Source organism: Hyaena hyaena, unplaced genomic scaffold (genome assembly GCF_003009895.1).
Source record: "Hyaena hyaena isolate Hyena2069 unplaced genomic scaffold, ASM300989v1 scaffold_8, whole genome shotgun sequence".
NCBI classification, from domain to species: domain Eukaryota; kingdom Metazoa; phylum Chordata; class Mammalia; order Carnivora; family Hyaenidae; genus Hyaena; species Hyaena hyaena.
The window spans coordinates 6,822,617-6,846,349 of NW_024080640.1; the positions used below are offsets into that span (position 1 = coordinate 6,822,617).

General features: G+C 40.7%; 1 protein-coding gene across 1 annotated transcript in view; it reads left to right on the forward strand.

Moving 5' to 3' along the window:
• LRGUK (leucine rich repeats and guanylate kinase domain containing) overlaps positions 1-23,733 on the forward strand; it is a 70,089-nt gene that overhangs the window by 18,935 nt on the left and 27,421 nt on the right. The window contains exons 6-10 of the mRNA XM_039243100.1: positions 6,760-6,884; positions 11,686-11,829; positions 18,963-19,043; positions 20,882-20,968; positions 22,719-22,825. Of these exons, the coding sequence (XP_039099031.1) occupies positions 6,760-6,884; positions 11,686-11,829; positions 18,963-19,043; positions 20,882-20,968; positions 22,719-22,825 (544 nt within the window). The remainder of the gene's footprint in view (positions 1-6,759; positions 6,885-11,685; positions 11,830-18,962; positions 19,044-20,881; positions 20,969-22,718; positions 22,826-23,733) is intronic.

A 23,733-nucleotide genomic window follows, 5' to 3' on the forward strand; every position in this document is an offset into this window, starting at 1 on the left:
CCGGCTCCATGCTGTCAGCACAGAGCCCGATGTGGGGCTGGATTCCACAAGCTGAACCATGAGATTATGACCTGAGCTGAAATCAAGAGCCAGATACTTAACTGACTGTGCCACCCAGGCTCCCTTCACTTGTGTTTTTTAAAATGCAAATGCAAGTAATCAAAACAGGCCACCCTTTGTAAGCTATTAATGAAATAAACTTCTTAGCTTACCATTTTGAAAAGATAGTAAGCTCGTCTTTTAAACAGTACCAAGTATGCCTCTTTTGTTCTGTTCAAGTATGTCATACTTGTGTATGCAATTAGATTTTTGAAAAGGCTGAAAAGCTTTGCAATAAAAAAGAATTGTTAAACAACTTTCTTAATGCCAGTACATTTGAAAACTTAGATGAAGTGGATAAATTCCTAGAAAAAAAAATCACCAAAATGCTCATTTGGAAATAGAAACCCTGAGTAGTCCTGTAATGATCAATGCAGTTTATTATAAACTAAATTAAAACCTTCCTATAGAAAAATCCAGCAGACCCAAATTTTTGAGAACAAATCTTCCAATAATGAACAAATTCTTTTAAAGATTAGGAATAGAAGGCGTACTCACAACTGATACTAATGAGATTACTTTGATAACCAGAAGCAGACCAAGAACAATAAGAGAAAGGGAAATGACAGACTCATTTCACTCGTGATCTAGATGTAAAACCCCAAACACATATTTGCAAACTGAATCTGACAGTAGTTGACAGAAGTTAACATACCATGACCAAGTTGTGTTTATCTCATAAGGATAGTTGAATATTAGAAAGACCATAAATGTCATTAACTACATTAACAGATTAAGAGAAATAAGCCATATGATCAGTAGAGAAACTCCAATAGATACAGAACATTTAATAAAATCTAATTTATAATAAAAACTCTTAGTAGGCTAGTAATAGGGAATTTCCTCAACTTGATAATGTTTACAAAAATATTTGAAACAGACTTTATCCTAATTGGGGACACATTCTAAGCATTCTTTAAAATTGGGAGCAAGGCAAAGATCTTACCATTGCCACTTCTATCCGTCATTGTTTTGGGGGTTTCAGCTAGCACTATAAAGCAAGAGGGGAAAGCAAATTGAACGTATAAAGATTGAAAGGAGAAGATAAAAGTCATTTTTTTTTGCAAATGATATGATTGTCCATAGAGACTATCAAAAATAACTTGTAATAAACCACTAGAAATAATAATTTTGAGAGTTCAACAAAGCAGTTGGATATGACTTCAATAAACAGCAATCAGTTGCATTTCTCTACGTCATAAGCAGTTAGAAAGCACAACTTAAAAAAGAGACGCCATTTATAGGAGCAATAAAAATGAATCTTATTAACAGTGAAAAAGACCTGTGGCAGGAATAGAATAAAACTTCATTGAAGCACGTTAAAGACCTAACTAAAGAGAACTATATTCCATGTTTCCAGATAGGAAGATGGGAGAAGATGTATGAAAAGTAGAAAATCAGATAAGGCCAATAAACCTAGGACTAGATGTCAGCCTCATTTGTATTCAGAGAAATGCCACCCATGACCACATGAGACACTACATTCATTCAAGTGATAAAATTTAAGAAATCTAAATATACCAAGTGTTGGAGAACTTGGAGGTCAAAAGGATCTCTTTATTTCTTCCTTTGGGCACGAAATTAGGTCAACCACTTTGGAAAGCAATTTTACGCTCCCTTATGTAGCTGAACATCCAAATTCCCTGTGGCCTGGCACTTCCATTCCTACATACGGGCAGTTGAACCTGCGTGTATCTGGAGGCTTGTATAAGAATGCTCATAGCAACTGTGCTTGTAATGGCAAAAAATTGAAATAGCCCATATGCTCATTGATAAGAGAAAGTACAAATTATGCTGTACTCAGCATATCATATAGCAGTGAAAATGAATGAAATAGATCTCCATGCAGCATAAAAGGGATTACAGAATTTTAAAATCCAGACTGGACTTTGGAGATTATAACTAACTGTTCTTGTATGGAAGAGGAGGCTGAGACCCAGGGAGGCTCGGTGACTTGTCCAAGATCATTTGGTCAGTGGTCGAACTGGCACTAGTCTTCTGAATTCCCTTGTTCACCCCAGGCAATTCATTGAGTAATTACTACTACCATCATCTAGCCGTTTAAAGTGTATGTGTGTTTCATGTCTTAGATTCACTCCTCTAGTGACAAACATTTTTCACTGGCAAGGTGATATAGATCTTTCAGGATTGGTTTTGATTAAAGCCATCATTGTGGTTTTCTCTGCTAAGTGAATTGTGATGGATTTCCTACTTATTTCTTAGTAACTGTTTTCTATACCCCAGAACCATATTTTATGATTGTAGACAAATGAATAAGAGTGAATACTGAACTGGTGAATAATTCATGTCAAGCACTGCAAACCGCTGACAGCACCACCAAAACGTAAAAATATATTGTGGGGCTTTTCCCTCACTGTAAAGTTATGCTTATGTGCCTTTGGGTTTTCTTTACTCAGTTTCTGAGGACCTAAAATTCCACTGTAAAAGATTATTCACAGAAATGTAAAACTTGAGAGCTGCTATGCAGTATGATTATTTTGAGTTCTTTGAGTCTCTTTCTCCCGATAGTGGCCTTTGGAAATTAAAACATACCTCAAAGGGTAAACACAGTAAGCGAATTCATTGTAATGGCTTAGTGACTTACCAAAAGATATGTCTTCTTACTGGGAAGTCCCAAGACCTACATGAAAGAGCACAAAAGAATAATGTTTAGAGGAAGGACAAGTAACATTTCGTGAAGGTCCTTAAAATAAGAAAGTGAGACTTTAGGGAGATAAAGATATTCCTGAAAGCAAGCTGCGAACTCAGAGAGCTCTGTATGGACCAATCCTAGAGACTGACCATCAGCACTGCTGGCGGTCACAGATGATGTGACCCTGGTATTATGGAGTTGGGGGAGCTGTTGGGCCACTGTAAAAAGTACCCTTCGCTCAAGAGCCTGACTAATGTATGGTGATTGAAATTCCCCGAAATTTAAAGGGGAGTGAAGAGTTGGGAAATAGACAGTTTTTCTGAAATGAACTTATTTCTCAATGGGGACAGTTCCTCAAGTCTCTGCCCCAGTGTTGTGAGTAACGGCAGCCGTAGCTGCAGAAGCCAGGGCCACATTTGCAGCGAGGCATCTCAATTCCTTCTCCTTTGGGCCCTTGTGGTACTAATTTCATAAAACTGATTTGCTGTCTCAGTCAAAGCCAGAGATGATACCTAGAGAACTGGGGTTAGCCTCTGATGTCTTGGAAAATTACTGCATATACAATAAACCAGCTTTCCTTTCCAATCCCCACTGTCTCTTGATGGCTTCAGGATTCCTGTTTCCTCGTTTTCTGAGCCTTGCCTCCTTCCCGTGGGAATGCTTCCTGACTCAGCTACCCACAAGCATTTGTCTTTCTCTTCCCCATCGTTTAGACTATCTTCATTTGGGCTACCGCAGAACTGCCAGGACACCAGTGCCCCTGACCTAGAACTTAAACACCATATCGCTTCCTCTGCTGAAGTGAGACAGATGGCCATTTGAAGTTTTCTTTGCCTAATCTTTCTTGCCAAAGATCACTTCTCCGAGGATATTTTATTTCATCTATAGCTGTATGTGAGTCTAATCTCTCGTTTCCCCCACTTCACATCCTTTGTTACAATCTGTGTCTGCAAAAGTCTGGTCTTGATGTTCTAGAATGATTATTTGAACAGCCCAAAGAAAAGGGAAGCAGAAAGGGCATGGTGTTTGTGAGCATTAATGTTTATTTGTAGAGCTATTCTGACAGGGAGCTTTATGAAAGTCGATTTGAAAATGCATATTTGATGACCAGCAAAATTACATTTCAGCCCAAGGACTGAATCTGGAAACTTTGAAGAAAAATTAGGAGTTTCTGGTTCACTCAGCAATATTTTCTCCTCGTTGCTTCTAGTTTCCTAATTTGCCTTTTTCTCTGACCTGGGTCTTTTCAGAAAAGATCCTGGCCTTGAATCTTCCATTTTGTGCCATTTGCCAGCGGGTAGAGGATGTGATTCCTTGGCTTCGTGTGCTTATAATTTGGTAATGATAACAATGCTTTATACTTATGAGGTACTTTATGGGTTTGTGAGCCTCATTTATATCTACTGTCTGATTTTTTCCCATGATCAAACGTTTGGTTTCCATAGCAACCTGGTGTTATTCCCACATTACCGATGAAAACTCTGAGCATAGAGAAGTCACATAAAAAGTAACTAGTAGAGTTAAGATAACTACAAAGAATTATGAAGCAAAATAGATGTGGTTTTTTTTTGATACTTAACGATCCTTCATTCCCCTTTAAAACTTCTTTAAGGGGCACCTGGGTGGCTCAGTCGGTTAAGCATCCGACTTTAGCTCAGGTCATGACCTCACAGTTCGTAGGTTTGAGCCCCATGTTGGGCTTTTTGCTGACAGCTCAGAGCCTGGAGCCTGCTTCCAATTCTGTGTCTCCCTCTCTCTCTGCACCTCCCCCACTCTCTTGCCCTCTCTCTCAAAAATAAACATCAAAAAAATAAAAAAACCTCTTTGATTCTTTGATTAATGGAAGGAAATGCTTGGGGGGTTGGAGGTTGACCAGAAGAGGCTTCGAGGAAGAAATGGTCTGTCTAGAGTGGATATCAAGAATTGGAATTACTGTGACAAATTTATAATTACAGCAACACTGCCAGGTTGCTTCCAAAGTGGCTCTGACATAATGAAGCCTCGGTAGTAGGAAAGAACCTGTTCTTCAGAACCTTTCAAATATTGGCTAAACTGATAGGTGAAAATGGCATCTTGATTTGCATTCTCTTAATGAAGGGCAAACGTGTTTATCAGCCACTTGGATTTGCTCTTTTGGGAATTTTCTCAATGTATTCTTTCTCATTTTCTTTTGGATAGTTCTTTTTCTCTCTATTAAGTTATTGACATTCTTTATGTATTCCAAATAGTAATTCTTCATCTATTATATATGTTGCAAATATATTTTCCTAGCCTACCATTTGTACGTATGTAAGAAATAAGAATATGATCTTTCAAAAAGAAATACTTAAGGGGCGCCTGGGTGGCTCAGTCAGTTAAGCATCTGACTTCAGCTCAGGTCATGATCTCACAGCATGTGGGTTCAAGCCCCGCATTGGGCTCTGTGCTGACAGCTCAGAGCCTGGAGCCTCCTTCAGATTCTGTCTCCCTCTCTCTCTGCCCTTTCCTCACTCACTCTGTCTCTCAAAAATGAATAAATGTTTAAAAAAAAAATCTTAAAAAAAAAAAGAAATACTTAAGAGGTTGGGTTAATGCAAATGTTAAAGAAAGAAGTGGAATTTGAAATTAAGTCCTGAAGAATGGGCGAGATTTACAAAGGGTAGGAAAGCAATGTGAAAAAAAGATAGGAAGTCCTTGGTACATTCCAGAACTACTGAGAAGACCAACCTGGCAGAAATGGGGAATCCTCCTTGAATTATAATGGAGATGAAACTGGAGAAACAGCCTTTACTTAAAGTCAGGGTTATGAAATGCCAGAGGGAGGAATTTGGAAGTTGCCCTGTGAGAATTTTTTGATTGAAACAAGATTTCCAATCAATATCTTGAAAAAATTAACCTGACTACGGTGTGTAAAGTGATTTGAGGCAGGAAGAAATGCCTGTTAGAGGTGCTTGTCGGTCCTAAAACTGAATTAAATGAGCAGAGGAGAGGATAAAAAGGAAGGGAATAATTAAAGAAGTGTTTTAAAGCAAAACATGCCAAGTCTTGCTGATCGATTGGATGCCCTGAAGATTACAGGTGGCTGAGAGAGTGGCCCTGTCTTTGGCTACTTGGGAAGTAACCAAGGGAAGGAGCTTTAATGGAGAGGTGATACCAAATCCCAGAACTTTGCCAAATAGAGACCAGAGAGAGATGAATAGAAGTGGTGATGTTGGGATTGCAATTTTAGGTGACTGTAAAGATGGAACGCAAGAAAAGCAATTAAATTTTATAATAACTAGAGGGGGCGCCTGGGTGGCTCAGTCAGTTGAGTATCCAACTCTTGATCTTGGCTCCAGTCATGATCTCAAGGTTTGTGAGATCAAGCCTTGTGTCTGGCTCTGCACTGGCAGTGGGAGCCTGCTTGAGATTCTCTCTCTCCCTCTCTCTCCACCCTTCCCCTGCTTGCTCACTCTCTCTCTCAAAATAAATAAATACACTTTAAAATGACTAGAAACTTAACATGAGGGAATAAAGACTAAGTTCAGGCCTCATTTATCTTAAAGGGAGAGGAGAAGCCAGTATGGATCGAAAAGGCTGTTGCTGTCGGTATGGTACCCTGGTTATGAGGGTGATAAAGTTTGGTGTGTGTCCCCCACAGGGCGCCCTGTATTCAGAAGTCCTGCCTGTGGGAAGGCACACGAGCTTCTCGTAGACACCACTTAGGAACCAAGGGAAAAACTACTGCCAACAAGGCAGCTTTGAAGCACCCTGAGATGTCTTTGCTTCCTGATTAAATGTGTCCCCTGTGAATGCAAATGCCACTGAGCACACTCAAAAGCTAGGTCTTAAAAAAAAATTAAGCAGTGCCAGTGTTAACTTCTATAATGAAAAAACCTGTATTTCAAGATAGAGCGTTTGTCCTGTACGGAGCATACGTTACTGCTTTATTCATGCTGTCGTCTGATTCTTTTAATGACGGTCTGACACTGATTATTCTTCAGAATGTTCCTAATAATGTTTTCCTTAAACGGAGTCACGGCGCACAGGCAACGAGATAGAGAAGATCAGCGGGCTGGAGCTGTGCGGTGCCCTGATGCACCTGAGTCTGGGCAACAACAAGATCACGTCAATTAACGGCTTAGGCTCGCTGCCAATCAAAATTCTGTGTCTGGTGAGTCTCAGCAAAAGTCGTTTCAGATGGAATTACTAGTGAATGTTTCAGTTAAGTATATGAATGAGAACCTGGGTTGTTCACATTTATAAAGAGCTAATTTTTTTTAGGTTTTTTTTTTAATTTTTTTTTTATTTCTGAGAGAGAGAGAGAGAGCCAGCGTGAGCAGGGGAGGGTCAGAGAGAGAGGAGGACACAGAATCTGAAACAGGCTCCAGGCTCTGGAGCACAGAGCCTGTCAGCACAGAGCACAGAGCCCGACGCAGGGCTCGAACCCACGAACCATGAGATCATGACCTGAGCTGAGTCAGACACTTAACTGACAGAGCCACCCAGGTGCCCCTATAAAAAGCTAATTACTTCAGGAAACGTCACTGTCTTCAGTTTTGTGTGTTCCTTTCCATGCTGTGTGTGTTTGTTACGTGTGGTTGTGTATGCATGTAGGGTCAATATGTCATGCTATGGTAAAATGATTTTCTCATTTGGAGTCCAAATTCAGTTTTTTAAAAGATTCATGTTTTACACTGAGAAAAAAGGAATACTTCAGACAGCTTTTAAAAATACATTTTATAATGTCTCCTTGATGAAATAACATGGAACCATCTTTAAGCAGAATATTTATTGCTGTTAACACTTGATTGTTCTCAAACGAACCACAAGATGTTCTCTGGGCACTGAATTTTGGCAGCCCTTCTTTCCTAATATATGCTAGTTTCCATTCTAGAAAACCAGAATTGGTGCTGAGAATAAAGGAACAGTTCCAATCTGAAATTTGAAATTTTTAAGTATTTTCCCAGAGAGAGAGCTCTTCTTAAGCTCAATAATGTGCTCTGTGACTATGAATGAAAATGCAGATAATTTATTTAAAAATCTGAATTATAAGAGCTCCAAATATATATGTGTGTGTGTGTGCGTGTGTGTGTGTATACATATATATAGTGTTTTTGAAATCACAGTATAGCTCACTAATTTGGGAGTTGATAGTCAGTTTGTGGATTATTTAGAATTCTTCTTCCTTTCTTCCTCTCTCCCACATCTTACCCTTGGATGGCTTTGCTATTTTTTATTATATCTATCGCAAGGCATGCAGAGAGGATTTTGAGCCATGAGGTTGGTACCTTATTAATTTCTTACATGAACTGCCCCACAGGAGAGTGTTGAACTGCTGTTTAAAATGACACCTTGGGTTATCTGCAGATTTACGACATTTACAATATACTCTACCTGTCTTATTTAACCAGAGATAGCGGAAGGTTGGCTAGTGTTAATTTTTCTTTCCCCGAGCTTGGAGCATGAAGTGCTTTTTCAAGAGCCTTCATTCCTTACAGCGAGATAGGTGAGGGCAAAGGACTGGTTCCAGTACCAACCGACCAGAGGCATGGAGAGTTTTAATAATTTCCCTCAGATTTTATGTTTTATGTTCCCCCTGAGGCATGTTAGCAAAGTATAAGAGAAAATGAATTTGAGGGACTCCTGGGTGGCTCAGTCGGTTAAGCATCTGACTTTGGCTCAGGTCATGATCTCGTGGTTCATGAGTTCGAGCCCCATGAGAGGCTCTGTGCTGACAGCTCAGAGCCTGGAGCCTGTTTCAGATTCTCTGTCTCCCTCCCTCCCTGCTACTCTCTCTCTCTCTGTCTCTCTCTCTCTCTGCCCCTCCCCTGCTCTTGATCTGTCTCTCTCTGTCTTTCTCTCTCAAAAACAAACATTGAAAAAAAATTTTTAAAGAAGAAAATGAATTTGGTAAGTTGGTTGGCAAATTTAAAAATTATAAAAGAAAGTCACATTTAAAAATTATGATAATTTGAAGGAGTATTTGACAGTATGTACTATTGAATTTGTACCTTGTTAGAACCTCAGCCTTTCTGTACATCTCTCTTTGTGTCAGCATTCCCGTTAAGTGGAGCATGCTATGTGGAAAGAGATAAGGGGGTGTGCTTAAGGGAAGGGAGCTGAATTCATGATTAAACAAAACAACACATGGCAATCTTATCCTAAGAGTTTGTTTCACCAAGTAAAGTAATCCACCTTGACAATTCCATCTCAAGCACTTTTTAGAAGGAAACATAGAAGACTTATTTTTTTCTACAAATAAATTAAGGGGATTGTTCCCAGTTCCTGCCGCCCCCCATTACCCAAGATGAGCCAGAAAATATGAACTATGCCTTCATTCATTTTCCTTAAAATTCTTGAGAATAGTAAGGGTTCCTTTTACAAATATTAATGAAATACATAAAATAAAATGATACATTTTGTTTCAACAATTTGTTAATGCTTTTATCTTTTAATTTGTGGAATGAGAATACCAGTTGCTTTACTACTGCAAATAATTCATTTTACTGCTTTTTTTTTTTTTTTTTTTTACAGAGAAAGAAAAGAACAACTTGCTATACAAATATACAAACCACTTGTTAACTCTATACTATCAGCTTTCACTGTACATGTAAAGGGAAAATGTGGTTTGCTTACGGTCTGTTCTGTCAGCCACTTCTTTTAGCAAGTAAGGGCAGTGCATTCCACACTTTAAAATTCATTTTGTCTTAGTAAGAGCCACTTACTCTTTCCTTTCCAAACCAGGGAGATGAAGAATATTCCACATTTCATCTTTGAAAGAAAATAGCTTCTCTCTAAAGGCCCCCTTTTGCCTGCTAATCACATTAAAAAAAAAAAAAAAAAAGGCAAAAAGAACTGTTCGTGCTGTAACCAGATGTCTACTTTGAGGGGCGATGTATCAGTTTTTGGCATTGGAGAAAAGGTTTGAGTAGGCGACTTTTAACTCAGAAATTCTGTGATTCTGAATATTTCTCTATCCTGTAGCATAGCTAAATGAACGTTTCTCTGTCTCACTCTATCTCATGCATCTAACACTCTGAAAGCCATCAGAGATACTGTGAAGAATTATTACAGTCTGTCTTCCATAGCTACAACACTTCAAAGTTCTTTGGGAAGAAGTGTATTGTATATAAATTTTATATGTGGGCATATTTTAAATAGGATATCGAGGTCTTATTTCAGTACATTAAATTATTATGGGTATTATGTTGACTTCAGTGAAATTTTTTTCTTTTCTTTTTCTGTTACACTCTCTAGAACTTTTTTTGAACTCTAAACAGTAGGAAATTTTACTTAACTTAGGCAAATGGGGGTTATGAGCTTTTTCCCCTTCTTATTATGGAATCTTTCAAACACACATGAAAAGGGGGAAGAGATTAATGAGCCCTCCATGTATTATCACCCAGTTCTGTAGATTATCAACATTCTATGAGTATATTTTAAAGAGCCATAGAATTAAACTAAGGAATGCAAATCTTGCTCGTTATTGAAGTAAAATGTTATGAAAAATAGGGTGAAAGTGAGCTCTTGCTATTACATGTACCAGGAAACATATACCAGGAAAAATAGTGTAGATGGAAGAGAATGCTAAATTTCATTTTTCAGTTACATACTTATTAAAAGTATTAATAAGTTTAATGCTGGGCATGATATGGTATTAATTGAAACCTCAAAATTGTGTTTGTGATTCTCAACTCAAACTAAAAGTGTGATTTTACTGTGGCATCTTCTTCAAGGCTAAGGAACCCAAGGAGAACTGTATGTTGGAAAATACTCAAGAAAATGCAGATTCTTGTTGCCACTACAATTTGTTGTAATGGGTACATGAAGGTTGGGAAAGGATATTGGAATCTTTCTTTGTTTTATGCTTATTGTCTGGGAAGATGCTTATGCGTGAATTATCGAAGAACTCGGTTTAGTTCTCTATTGCTAAGTAACAAGCCACCCCCAGTGTCGTGGCATGGAGAAATGTTATAGCTAACCGTTTTATCGGCTAACAGTTCTGCAGTCTGGGCTGGGTTCCACGGGGTGGTTCGTCTGCTGGTCTTGCCCCATTCAGCTGGCAGTTTGCTTGGGGACTGGGCTCAGCGGGGAGGCTGGAATGACTGGGTTTTTCCACTCTGTTTAGTCTCAGGGCCCCTCTCCAAGTGATCCCTTCTTCTCCAGGTGACCTCTCCACAGATTCTTTCCCAAACAGCAGCGAGGGTCCTTACATGGCAGTTCTAAGACACAAGAGGAGGTGCGGCCAGGCCGCCTTCATTCATGGACTTGGCACTGGAACCCTTCTGCCGTATTCTTCTGGTTAAGGCAAGTCCTAGGCCCAGCCTAGATTCAAGAGGAGGGACATGCATAAGAGCATGAATAACTCAGGGCATGAATTGGACTACCAAAGCCTCGTGCTATGAAGTGATTACATTTAGAATGTTTCTGAAAACCAAGTGTAAGGAGAATCACACTATTCAAGTGGCTTCATGTGATGGCAATAAAAGATTTGCACTATATTTTGTTTCCAGAGATAAACATGGAGTTGCACTGTCGTTAGGCTTTAGGTAAACAGTGTTAAAGGGACATAGTATTTTTCCAAAATACTACCATGTCAACTTGTAATCTACAAAAAAATCATTGATGAGACATTTTATAACCTCTTGCTTTCCATACTAAGTTTTTGACACTGGTGTCGAAAGCTTACACTACCTAGCTTTTTGCCTTTCCTACTGATTTGAACATTCATCTTTCATTGACTTCAGTGAAAATATTACATTCTGAATCTTCCAGCTGAAAAACTGGGATTTCTTTCTGGGGTGTATGTACGTGTGTTTAGGGAGGTGATTGGTAGAAATCGTGGAAGGCAAGGGAACAAGCATGGCTTGCTGATGCTAAGACATCTCGGCGATATCGAGAATGAAAACTTGGCCTTGTACTTTTTCTTACTAGAAACTTTTAAGGCACTGAATGTATTTTACCAATTTTAGAGCAATAACCAGATTGAGAAGATCACCGGTTTGGAGTACCTAAAAGCGCTGCAGATGGTCGATCTGTCCCACAATCAGATCAGTAGCCTCCAGGGCTTAGAAAATCATGACTTCCTGGAAGTGATCAACCTCGAGGATAATAAGGTAATGTCACACTTTCCCTGCCTGGTTTTAGTGGCTATGTAAGAGGACACGTTAGAACCCATTATTGGTTTCTCAAGGGCTGTTACTGTAAATGCCAGCTTAGACATGTTAGGCCAGAAAGTCTCCTAGAGAAGTAGTTGCAAGACTGTTTTGTTTGTTTGTTTGTTTGTAATAAATACAATTCTTAAGTTTTGCAAATCTGATGATTCTTGATTACATTGATTTAAAGGTTTAAGCTGCAACCAAGTGGATGTGACTTTCTGAAGTAGATGTGTTTGTGTAAAATTTTGGGTAGAAAGGGGGCAGTGGGAGTGTCTGAAATGTCACAGCAGGGAAATTGGAGAGCCTCAGTGGGGTGCTTGGGTGCTCAGTCAGTTGAGCATCCGACTTCAGCTCAGGTCATGATCTCATGGTTTTTGGGTTCCAGCCCTGTGTCAGGCTCTCTGCTGTCAGCGTGGAGGCTGCTTTGGATCCTCTGTCTCCCTGCCCCTCCCCTGCTAGTGCTCTCTCTTTCAAAAATAAATGTAAACAACAACATCAACAAAAATTAAGAAGACCCTCAGGCTGGTGTTGCCCGGGGCTGTCGTTTAAAGAAAAGAGGCACAGGGAGTGAATTCCTGTATTCTATTGGTTACAACAGTGGATGGCCTAATCTGTAGGAGTTGAGGATTGGATTTACTCAGATTTCCATAGCTGGTTTAACACTCACTTAATTTCATATGTTATATAACTTGGCTTTCACTCTTACTTAATTACACTTTCTTTCCCATAAAGCATTTGTGCTTATAATCACAGTATATCTGACTACTCATGCAGTAAGGTCTATGAAACAACTTTTTCCTTAACTGAGTACTTTTATCATATTTTTTGGAAAGACTTCCTAAGGAAGTTGAATGTTTATGTTTTCTTGAAAATGCAAACTTGGGCTGACCCTGGAAGAGACATTGTTCTTACCTGGGGTGGGATGTGATGCTGTGGAGACATTGCTCTGTTCAGGCATGATATTGCTTATCCATTGCCTACTGGCTCTGTCTCCAGTGAACTTGCATCACTTGTCAGTTTAAACCTCAAGAAAAGGCCATCTTTAGGTCTGGGAAAAGGCAGATTTTTAGTCACTGACAAAACTGTTCCTCCTTATTTTTACTTGATTTGTATGTTAAACTCTTTGGTCAACTTCTAAAGTTAATTCCACTTTTGTTCGCGGTGCCGCATAGCTTACGAAGCCAGCACAATCTCTGTCTTGTACGGTTCTAGTATCTTTTCATGAACTTGCCATGAAAATGGTTCTCCCGTATATCTATCCAGGGAGTGTTGCAAAGCAGGAATGCGTTCATCGAATCCCAACTGACTAATGGTTATTGGTAATAATAGTAATGACTGCAGTCATAAAATAATCAAGAGATACTTGGCGAGTACTTGTGCATAAGGCACTGTTCTAAGCACTTTATGTATATAATCTTATGTAATCTTCATTATAACCCTATTATCATCACTATTTTACAGATGAAGAAACTGGGGCATGGAGAAGTTAAGTAACACATCCAACGTTCTATATCTAGCAAATAGCAGCGCCAGGATGCAAATATAGAATAGTTTGCTTCCAGACTCAGTGTTCTCAATCCTGACGGATAATACAGTAAATGAAAGGCTAATGACCCTTCCTTCAGAAAAGCGTGTAGCGTAGTGTTCTAGAAGGGTAATTTCTGATAGAAATATAATGCAAACCATAAATGTGAGCCACAAAGCAATTTTAAATTTTCTAGTAGCCACACTAAAAAAGTAAGAAGAAACAGGTGAAAGTAATTTTTACAATTTATTTAACCCAGTTTTTCCAAAATACTATCATGTCCACATGTAACCTACAAAAAAATATCATTGATAAGACATTTTATAACCTCTTGCTTCATACCAAGTTTTTGACATCTGGTGAGTATATTATACTTACAGTCCATTTCAGTTCATCCCAGCCATCTTCCAAGTGTTAAGCAGCTGTCTGTTGCTAGTAACTTCCATATTGGAAAGTGCTGGTCTAGAAAGACCTCATGAATAAATGTATCATTCTCTTCTATTTCAAGAGACATTTTGAGTTACATTTGAAAAAGTTTGAGGAAGAAAGGGGTCATCGTTTAGTGGAACCAGGAGTTTATATTTTTCAAATGTTAAAGAGACTCCACTAAAGAAAAAATGGCCATGTGTCCCAAAGCGGGAAATCCTTTGGCAACGATGGAGTCCATAACAATAACATAATTCCCTGGCTCCCCACCGGCCGGGTTGGGGAGCAACCAACAGTACTTCGAAATGTTCTTTGAGCCTTCTAAAGATTTCCTCAGAGATTTCTCTGGTACTCCTGAGAATACCGTGTCAGGGATGGAAAATTTATCATTTGACAGAAACAACATTGCTGTTGCTTCTCACATGATTAATCTGATGTTGTATCAGTAGCACTTTCATCAGTGTTATTTACTTGGTTTTAGCTGCTAACACGTTGCAGTACCCTCACACGGTCATTTCAACATCTCTGCTAACTTCCTTTGCAAATGTTTGTCATCAGTTGGTGACTTGGGGACCCTTCTCACTTTCTGTAGTCCATGTTAGATTTGACGGTTGTTTTTACCATTTAAAACGTATCCCCCAAATGTTAACTCTATTATAACCTCAGCCCTTTCTTCTAGAAGCAAGACATTGGTCTTGGAGTTACTCAGGGAATGCTGTTTTACTTATCTGAGTCTTTGTGTCATTATTTCACAGGTCTGCCTATCTACCTACCTATGAGAAAGCCTGAACAGGGGCTTTAGGTCTGGAGAGCATAGTCTAGAAGAGAATTAATTAAACTGCTCTCCCTTGGAACTCAAAGTTTACAGGCTGTTAGGGGTGGGGAGTAACCAACAGGGGCGAGGAGAAGAGGAGCATCCAGAATCTGGGCATCAGTCATGCTGGTGTGACATTCTTAGCAGCAGATGGCTGATGTACCTGTAAGAATAGAATCTTGCTGGCCGTGTTTCACTTGAAGTCATTTGGGGTGCTATACCCCACACCTTCTGCAATGCTCTGTGGCACACACGGCCTTGGGTCTTGGCATTGGAGAAGACACAGCTCTGCTGTGGGGTGAGGTCTTCAAGAGAAGGAGGGCGCATCAGGACAACCAGGATTGGCCGCATGTTGTGAATTCAGCGTGTGTGGGAACTTGAAGCCTGGCTGCTCCTACTTGCTGCCCTTTGCCCTTAACAACCTCTTCCTAGGACTCGAGGGTTAAGCTGGGTCCCTCTCCTTTGACTCTCAAAAGACCAGGTGATCTCAGCTGACATTTCAGTTATAAGTTTATGTAGTCCCTGATTATGGTGTTCATGTTGTTGGCAACATTTCAAGATCTCTCCATGTCAATCACCGTAGACGTCACCATCATCTGAAGTGGGTTCCTGTCAAGGGACTGTACTACGACTCACATAATGATAGCGTTTCTAGGAATTTAAAAAATTCTAAACTTTTACCAAAAAAATGTAAGACTGGACATTCTTGTATCTAATGTTTGCCTGTCTGATGATCTTCAGCCTAAACCTCTTGAGGTGGGAGAGCTGGTCCATGGCTTATGCACACAGAACATATCAGCGTGCCTTTTTAAGAAGAGCATGTCGATTTCCACTCCCATCAGCAGCATGTGTTAAGTGCACGTGTTAGTGAGACACGTTCACTGCAGGAAAGCATCTCCTCCTAACATTTGTGTCGGGTCCAAGCATAAGAGCGTTATGCTATGGGAAAACCAACCCAACTGTTGAAGAGTTCTGACCGAGTGGTGTGAGCCGGTTTTATGTTTCCACCTTCTTGGATAACGCAGTATTCAGAAAATGATCCTTTTATCTTGTAGATGATCCAGATGCCAACCTGATGGATCTAGTCATTGTATTGACAGAGCATACATAGCTCTGTCAATAGCATACATAGATCTGTCAATTGCTGTCAGCAGATTAATGCGTGCAGCTTCTGTATGGTCACTCAGATTTTACCTTTCATATTATGTCTTTCAAAATGGAAACCTTTGAACACAGTGCATGTGATGTTCCCCTGACTTAGCTTTGGGAGTACTTTCATTTTAGCTACATTTTGTGTTTGGAGAGCTCAGGAATTATCGGTGACTGCCTTTGGAGTGCTTCAAAGATACACACAGAAATGGCTTACGGAGAAATAGAAACGAAAATGTGATTTTTATTTTTAAAATAAGTTTTAAATTTTAATATCTACACTTGAGATAAAATTGTAATTATGCTAATTACAGGAAATTTAAGTAAAATTCTTTGTCGTTAGTGGGAAATTCAGGAACTCTGGAATCCACACTCTACCTTGGTCAAATTAAGGGACTGTCAAGCAATCTTTTATCCCCTCACTTAAAAAAAACTTTTTTAATCTTTATTTTTTATTTTTGAGAGGGAGACAGAGTGCAAGCAGGGGAGGAACAGAGATGGAGGGTGACACAGAATCCAAAGCAGGTTCCAGGCTCCAAGCAGTTAGCACAGAGCCCAACGTAGGGCTCGAACTCAAGAACCACGAGATCATGACCTGAGTTGAAGTCTGATGCTCAACTGACTGAGCCACCCAAGCACCCCTTTCCCTCACGTTTTAAAGTGGTGAAATATAACCCACACAGAAAAGGGTATAAAACCTAAGTGCAGTTTAAACAGAAAAAATTTACAGTGAACACCGTCACACCCATGTCAAGAAATGTGTCTTAGTTTTCATCTTTCCTTAAAATAATTCTCTCTTCTTGAAAAAGCCATAGCGCTAGCTACCCATGCACATGCAGTAAGAAGGCTTCACCAGTCACAGACGGCCAGGCTAGCGGAGGTAGCACTGGGGAGGGCGGGCTGGGGAGCAGGAGGGCGGGTGGGGGGGGGAGGTGAAGAGACCCAGGGAGCCCTCACATGCATTTTTGGTTCTGTTCCTCTGATTATGCATACTCAGTTATTTCCGCCTTAAAATAAATAATGGCTGAGATGAGGAACAGCACCCCATTCTTCACCCAGAGAGGGAAAAAGAAAATGGGGCCATGCGTGTTCACATTTGAGGAAGGGGCAGGCAGCAGTGTTCTTGTTCTGCATTTGGAATACCCATTAGGAAGTTGGTTAGACAGCAGAGCAATTTCTTTTTTTTTTTTTTTTTTTTTTTTTTTACAAATATTTTTTTGTCAAATTAGTTTCTACATAACACTCAGTGCTCATCCCCAAGTGGCCCTCCTTCATGCCCATCCCCCCCTCCCCCCCACATCCATCAGTCCTCAGTTTTTGTCAGCATTCAAGAGTCTCTCATGGTTTGCCTCTCTCCCTTTCCCCCACCATTTCCGCCCTTCTTCTCCCCCTTGGTCCTCCGTCAAGTTCCTCCTAATCCTCCTATACGTGCAAACATATGGTATTTGTCCTTCTCTGCCTGACTTATTTCGCTCAGCATAACACCCTCAAGGTCCATCCATGTTGCTACACATGGCCAGATTTCATTGTTTCTCATTGCCATGTAGTATTCCATGGTATAGATAAACCACATCTTCTTGATCCATTCATCTGTTGATGGACACTTAGGCTCTTTCCATGTTTTAGCTATTGTGGAGAGTGCTGCTATGAACATTGGGGTACATGTGCTCCTATGCCTCAGCATTTCTGTATCCCTTGGGTAAATTCCTAGCAGTGCTATTGCTGGGTCATAAGGGAGTTCTATTGTTAGTTTCCTGAGGAACCTCCACACTGTTTTCCAGAGGGGCTGTACCAGTTTACATTCCCACCAACAGTGTAGGAGGGTGCCCGTTTCTCCACATCCTCGCCAGCATCTAGAGTTCTCTGATTTGCTCATTTTAGCCACTCTGACTGGCGTGAGGTGGTATCTCAGTGTGGTTTTGATTTGTATTTCCCTGATGAGGAGGGATGCTGAGCATCGTTTCATGTGTCTGTTGGCCATCTGGATGTCCTCTTTGGAGAAGTGTCTGTTCATGTCTTCTGCCCATTTCTTCACTGGGTTGTTTGTTTTTCGGGCGTGTAGTTTGGTGAGTTCCTTATAGATTCTGGATATTAACCCTTTATCTGATATGTCATTTGCAACTATCTTTTCCCATTCCGTTGGTTGCCTATTAATTTTCTGGGTTGTTTCCTTGGCTGTGCAGAAGCTTTTAATCTTGATGAGGTCCCAACAGTTTATTTTTGCTCTTGATTCCCTTGCTTTTGGGGATGTGTCAAGTAAGAAGTTGCTGCGGTGGAGGTCAAGGAGGTTGTTTCCTGCTTTCTCCTCTAGGGTGTTGATAGTTTCCTGTCTCACGTTCAGGTCCTTTATCCATTTTGAGTTGATTTTTGTGCATGGTGTGAGAAAATGATCTAGTTTCATTCTTCTGCATGTTGCTGTCCAGTTCTCCCAACACCATCTGTTAAAAAGGCTGTCTTTTTTCCATTGGATATTCTTTCCTGCTTTGTCAAAGATCAGTTGGCTGTATACTTTTGGGTCCACTTCTGAGTTCTCAATTCTGTTCCATTGGTCTATGTGTCTGTTTTTGTGCCAATACCATACTGTCTTGAGGATGACAGCTTTGTAGTAGAGGCTGAAGTCTGGGATGGTGATACCTCCCGTTTTGGTTTTATTTTTCAGTATTACTTTGGCTATTCGGGGTCTTTTGTGGTTCCATACAAATTTTTGGATAGTTTGTTCTAGTTTTGAGAAGTATGCTGGTGCAATTTTGATTGGAATTGCATTGAATGTGTAGAGTGCTTTAGGTAGTAATGACATCTTAACTATATTTATTCTTCCTATCCATGAGCATGGAATGTTTTTCCATTTCTTTGTGTCTTCTTCAATTTCCTTCATAAGTTTTCTATAGTTTTCATCATACAGATCTCTTGTATCCTTGGTTAGGTTTATTCCGAGGTATTTTATGGTTTTTTGTGCAATTGTGAAGGGGATCAGTTTCTTGATTTCTCTTTCTGTTGCTTCATCATTGGTGTATAAAAATGCAACCGATTTCTGTACGTTGATTTTGTACCCGACAGCAGAGCAATTTCTAAAGTAAGTTGAAATGAGAGGATCCATTCTAGCTCCTCTTCCACTGTTTTATATTATTTGTTGTACATTTAGTCTCTTGATAATATTTTGTGTCTTTGATTAAACAGATTGCTGAGCTGAGTGAGATAGAATACATTGAAAACCTACCTCTCCTTCGAGTTGTGAGCTTTCTAAGAAATCCAATTCAGGTGAGAGATCTTTATATGGGGGAGGGGGCGGAGGGGGGGTGAGGACCTTCTTGGAACTCTTCTTCAAGAAGTACTTTGGATAAGGACCATCTGGAATATGAATACACTGTGTTTACCTTCACTTTCTGTCTCTCATGAAACAATCAGGAGGGTTAGGCAAAGTCACACTGGCTGTCGATCAGAGGGGAGCCTGGAGTTAGTTCCCTGCTTGGCGTGGTCACGTGTGACTCATCCGGGGTGGCAGTAAAAGATTACAGACGAGCTACTAAAATTGGAGCAATGTCCTTTTACATTATACATTTTTTTTAAAGGTTTGTTTATTTTTGAGAGAGAGAGCGTGTGCTGGAGAGGGGCAGAGAGAGAGGGAGACAAGAATCTGAGGCAGGCTCCAGACTCTGAGCTGTCAACACAGAGCCCAGTGTCAGGCTTGAACTCACAAACCATGAGATCATGACCTGAGCCAAAGTCAGACACTTAATGGACTGAGCCACCCAGGCACCCCTGTCCTTTTACATTATAGAATGTATGAAGCTGGAGGCATAGACACAGACTCTGGTTCCTGCTTTGTAACAGGGGCCAAAATGTTTAAGATCAGATACCTAAAGTAATTTGTATATGGTTGTGAAATTGGTGGTGCTGTAAAAAGATTATAGAAAGAAATACTGTAGTTCCTATGGATTTTCCCCTCTCTGCTATTCAAAGATCCACAGGTGTTTTTCAAGCCCCTCTCTTTCATTGATGGATCCTCTCTCCTGGCTTCCATCCATCCCTACTTGTCCATTTGTCTTTCCACCTGACTGCTATACTCTTCCCTTCCCAGAGACTGTTGAATTTATATGTATCCCCTCTGTACCTTCCTTTTTGTGTGTATCATGATGAACGTGTCTGGACAGGCAAAATAATAAAAAGCAAAAGCAAAAATGAAAAATGAGACTAAAAAATGAATCCATTCTTCGGTATGGAAATAGCAGCAAGAAACCTAAAAGCATCTCTGGCTGAAACATGCAGGGCTTACAGAGTGGCCATCAAGCTCTAGTTTCAGAGCCACGAAGAGTATTTGTCCATGTGCGTAAATAAACACCACAAACCCTTACACACACACAGCAGCAGCACCCCCACCCCCAGCTCACACACTGAAGGACATAAAAGATACCTTTACAGATTCATTTCATGTGCATTTTTATCTATGAGCTGCGTGGCTCACAAATATCTTTCTCTTCAAAGATGTAGCTTCTTATTATGAAACTTTAATTATATTGTAAAAGCCAGATAATCCTAACACAGCAGGTGGTTGGGAGCAATAAGGAATTTGTTCTATAGGTGAATGTTATTTATTATTGTAAGACAAGTTCATAATAAATGGTACAAATGAACTCAAAATAATACTAAATAAATGACAAAGTAATCCTAAGTAACGTTCATCATCTGCAATAACGAAGTTCTTTGGAGTTAGAAGATAGGGTTTGGATCCCCGGCCCTGGAAGCTGAGATGAAACACTTCACCACCCTGAGGCTTAGTTAGTTCCTCTCTAGGAATGAAGGTAATCATATCTGCCCTGCTTACGTCACAGGGAGATTAACAAGATCACAGGTTGTGAAGAGGTTTGTAAGCTCGAAGGCACAGTCTGCATTTTATAAGGGGGCTGGTGAGCATGAAGCTGTAGATAGCCTGAGGGAAGGGCGTGTGTGTGTGTGTGTGTGTGTGTGTGTGTGTGTGTGTGTGTGTGTGTGTGTAGGATATGACAGAAGCCCAAAGACCTACTCGCAGAGCGGCATGCTGGGGCTTGTTCATGTGATAAAGGAAGGCAACTGAGTATTCCTCTTGATATTTTAAATAGGAAAAGTCTGAGTATTGGTTCTTCGTGATTTTCATGCTCCTGCAATTGACAGAATTAGATCAGAAGAAAATTAAAGTGGAAGAAAAGGTATGTGATCATATCACTCCCCACGTGTATGAGGCTCTGCTACCCTTGCAGGATCAATGTCAGCAATAAACAGCACACATAGCGATATGTGAATTGACTGTTGGTTTAGCGAGTGTTTCCTTACTCTGTCGTTTAGCTGCCTCCAAGGCTGTGAGCATCAGTGCAAATGCGGCCAGAGCCCTGCCATTGCGGGGAACAGACTGGCGGTGGGGACAGACACCGTGCTCCCAAGTGTGTGCATGGCCGCGTGACGGCCATCTATTAATTTGGATAACTGTCGTCTCTGGAGGGTGTGTGATTCTCAGTTACTCTAAACATTTAATAATGACATTTACTCTATGCTGCATATAATCAAAAGGTACTCCAGTGAATCACTGTCCTGCTATTTTAAACCCTTAATTCTGCTCTTTAAAATCATGACCCCCCCCTTGGACACACAGTTCCCGAGTAGCCAGACCTCAAATGCTATCCATCTGCCTCCCTGCCACTGTACCTGGGCTGGCACATTGTCATTCTTCAGTGACTGGTGACAGCTGAAATCCACACTAATGAGGGATTTTTTACACTAAGTACAAACTTGAGAAGAGAATGAAAACAGGTGTAAATATGTAGAGGCCCAGATACTCCATTTCGTAAGTGCCTTTCTGAAATGGTGGTTAAAAATAGTTAGGGGGCGCGCCTGGGTGGCTTAGTCGGTTAAGCGTCCGACTTTTGCTTAGGTCATGATCTCGCTGTTCGTGGGTTTGAGCCCGCGTCGGGCTCTGTGCTGACTGCCAACTCAGAGCCTGGAGCCTGTTTCAGAGTCTGTGACTCCCTCTCTCTCTGACCCTCCCCTGCTCACGCTGTCTCTCTCTCTCTCTCTCCTAGAAATAAATAAAACATTTTAAAAAATTTTTAAAAAAATAGGGATGCTAGTGTGTTATTATTCTCAAACTCACAGGCACTGACTAGATTGGTCTTTAACATTTTGCAAAGAGAATGTGGTTGAAGAGCATGCATTAAGTAAAGGTGTGGCACGTGAGGATCATGTATTTTGAGGGTGACAAGGACCAGACTTTAGAGACATGTACGTTATATGGGGAAACACCCATATCTTTGACGAGAGGAAGCTTTCTGAAAGGAGAGGAGGTTTGGGTAGAAGATGAGATCATTGGATTGGTTCTTGGTGAGGTGGCATGAGAAACATATCCCTACAGTATCCACAACCTGGAATCTAGAACTATGTATTTCATTCCTTCAACTCCTACTAAAAGTGTAATCTTGATTTTTTTTTTCCCCTCCCAAACCAGAGAGCATAAAGAAATAGGGAACTCGGAGATCCCAGGTCCCTATTATATTTTGTTATTTTTAAGTATTCATTTTTTCATATTTTGTGAGAAAGAGAGAGAGAGATGGAGGGAGAGAGGTCATACAAGCTGGGGAGGGGCAGAGAGAGAGGGTAAGAGAAAATCTCAAGCAGGTTCTGCGCTATCAGAGCAGAGCCCAGTGCGGGACTTGAACCCACAAACTGCGAGATCATACCCTGAGCTGAAACCAAGGGTCAGACACTCAACCGACTGAGCCACCAGGTGCCCCAGGTTCTATATTTTAAAATAATTGTCATTATTTAGGTTTTAGGAAAATTAGAGACGTGAAGACTGAGCACAAAGGTCCGTGAGCACACGTCATGTTCCATTAAAGAAAATCTGGGACTTGTCTTCTTTTTAGAAATGACATATGTTTTCCTCTTGCATTTCTAATTCGGGAAAAGGTTGCAGCAGTGAATAGATACAACCCTCCCCCAGAAGTGGTCGCCGCCCAAGATCACCTGACCCATGTCCTCAACAGCGTGATGCAGCCGCAGAGGATCTTTGACAGGTATTCGTTAGGGGTCCCCAGGGTAGAGCTCGAGGTGGAAAGCACAGGACAATGTCCTCATCTTCCCTAGCCCTCCGTTTTGCTGCTCACACCGTTCTCATCTGCGCGGGCAGGGTCTTTATTTGGCCATCTCAGAGTGATGGTCATCATACGCTTGAGTATGGGGTTCGCTCATCGGTGTTTTCCCAAGTGTGGAGAAGAGTACATCCATCTTCCCTTTCTCAGCTAGCCCCTTGAATGCTGGCTGGCCCATGACAGAGGACTGTGAAACAAAATGTTTCAAAATCTGTCACCTTTCCTGCCGTGGGACAGAACCACAGACCTGTGTGTCATTAAAAGAGAATTGTGATGCTTTCCATCCACTGTGAAGTTTTCCTTCACCATGAGTGCAGGCTAGCTACCCCTGTCAGAGAGCCTGCATGAACGCAGATGATGAGGGAGTCCATGGAAGGGAGCCCAGCTGGCTGAGGGGAAACCCGAGATAGACTTTATACTGATGGCACTGTACTTGTGAGCCACCCGAGATCCTAGAACACGTGAACAGTCTCTCACCTCTAAGTTCAAAGGCAGATGTGCCACAGTTTCCCTGTTTCTTTTTAAACAACCCATTGGAGCGGCGGGCCATTTATGCTAAAAGTGTATTGCAGAAATTCTATCAATCCCCAAAGGCATTTTAAAAATACTTGGAAAACTCCCTTCATTATAAATGGCTTCTCTTCTTTATGTAGTGTTCGCTTCTGTACTTCATGTGGCTGGTTTCCCACAGAGAGCACAGTGTTTTATTTTGCATCCAGGACATGATTTTTTTACATGTAACTTAATAATATAGACATTGACAGTTTTATAGATTTACGGTAGCCCTCTAGGCGAAGTGATTCATCATTTATTTGCATATATCTGGAAAGGCA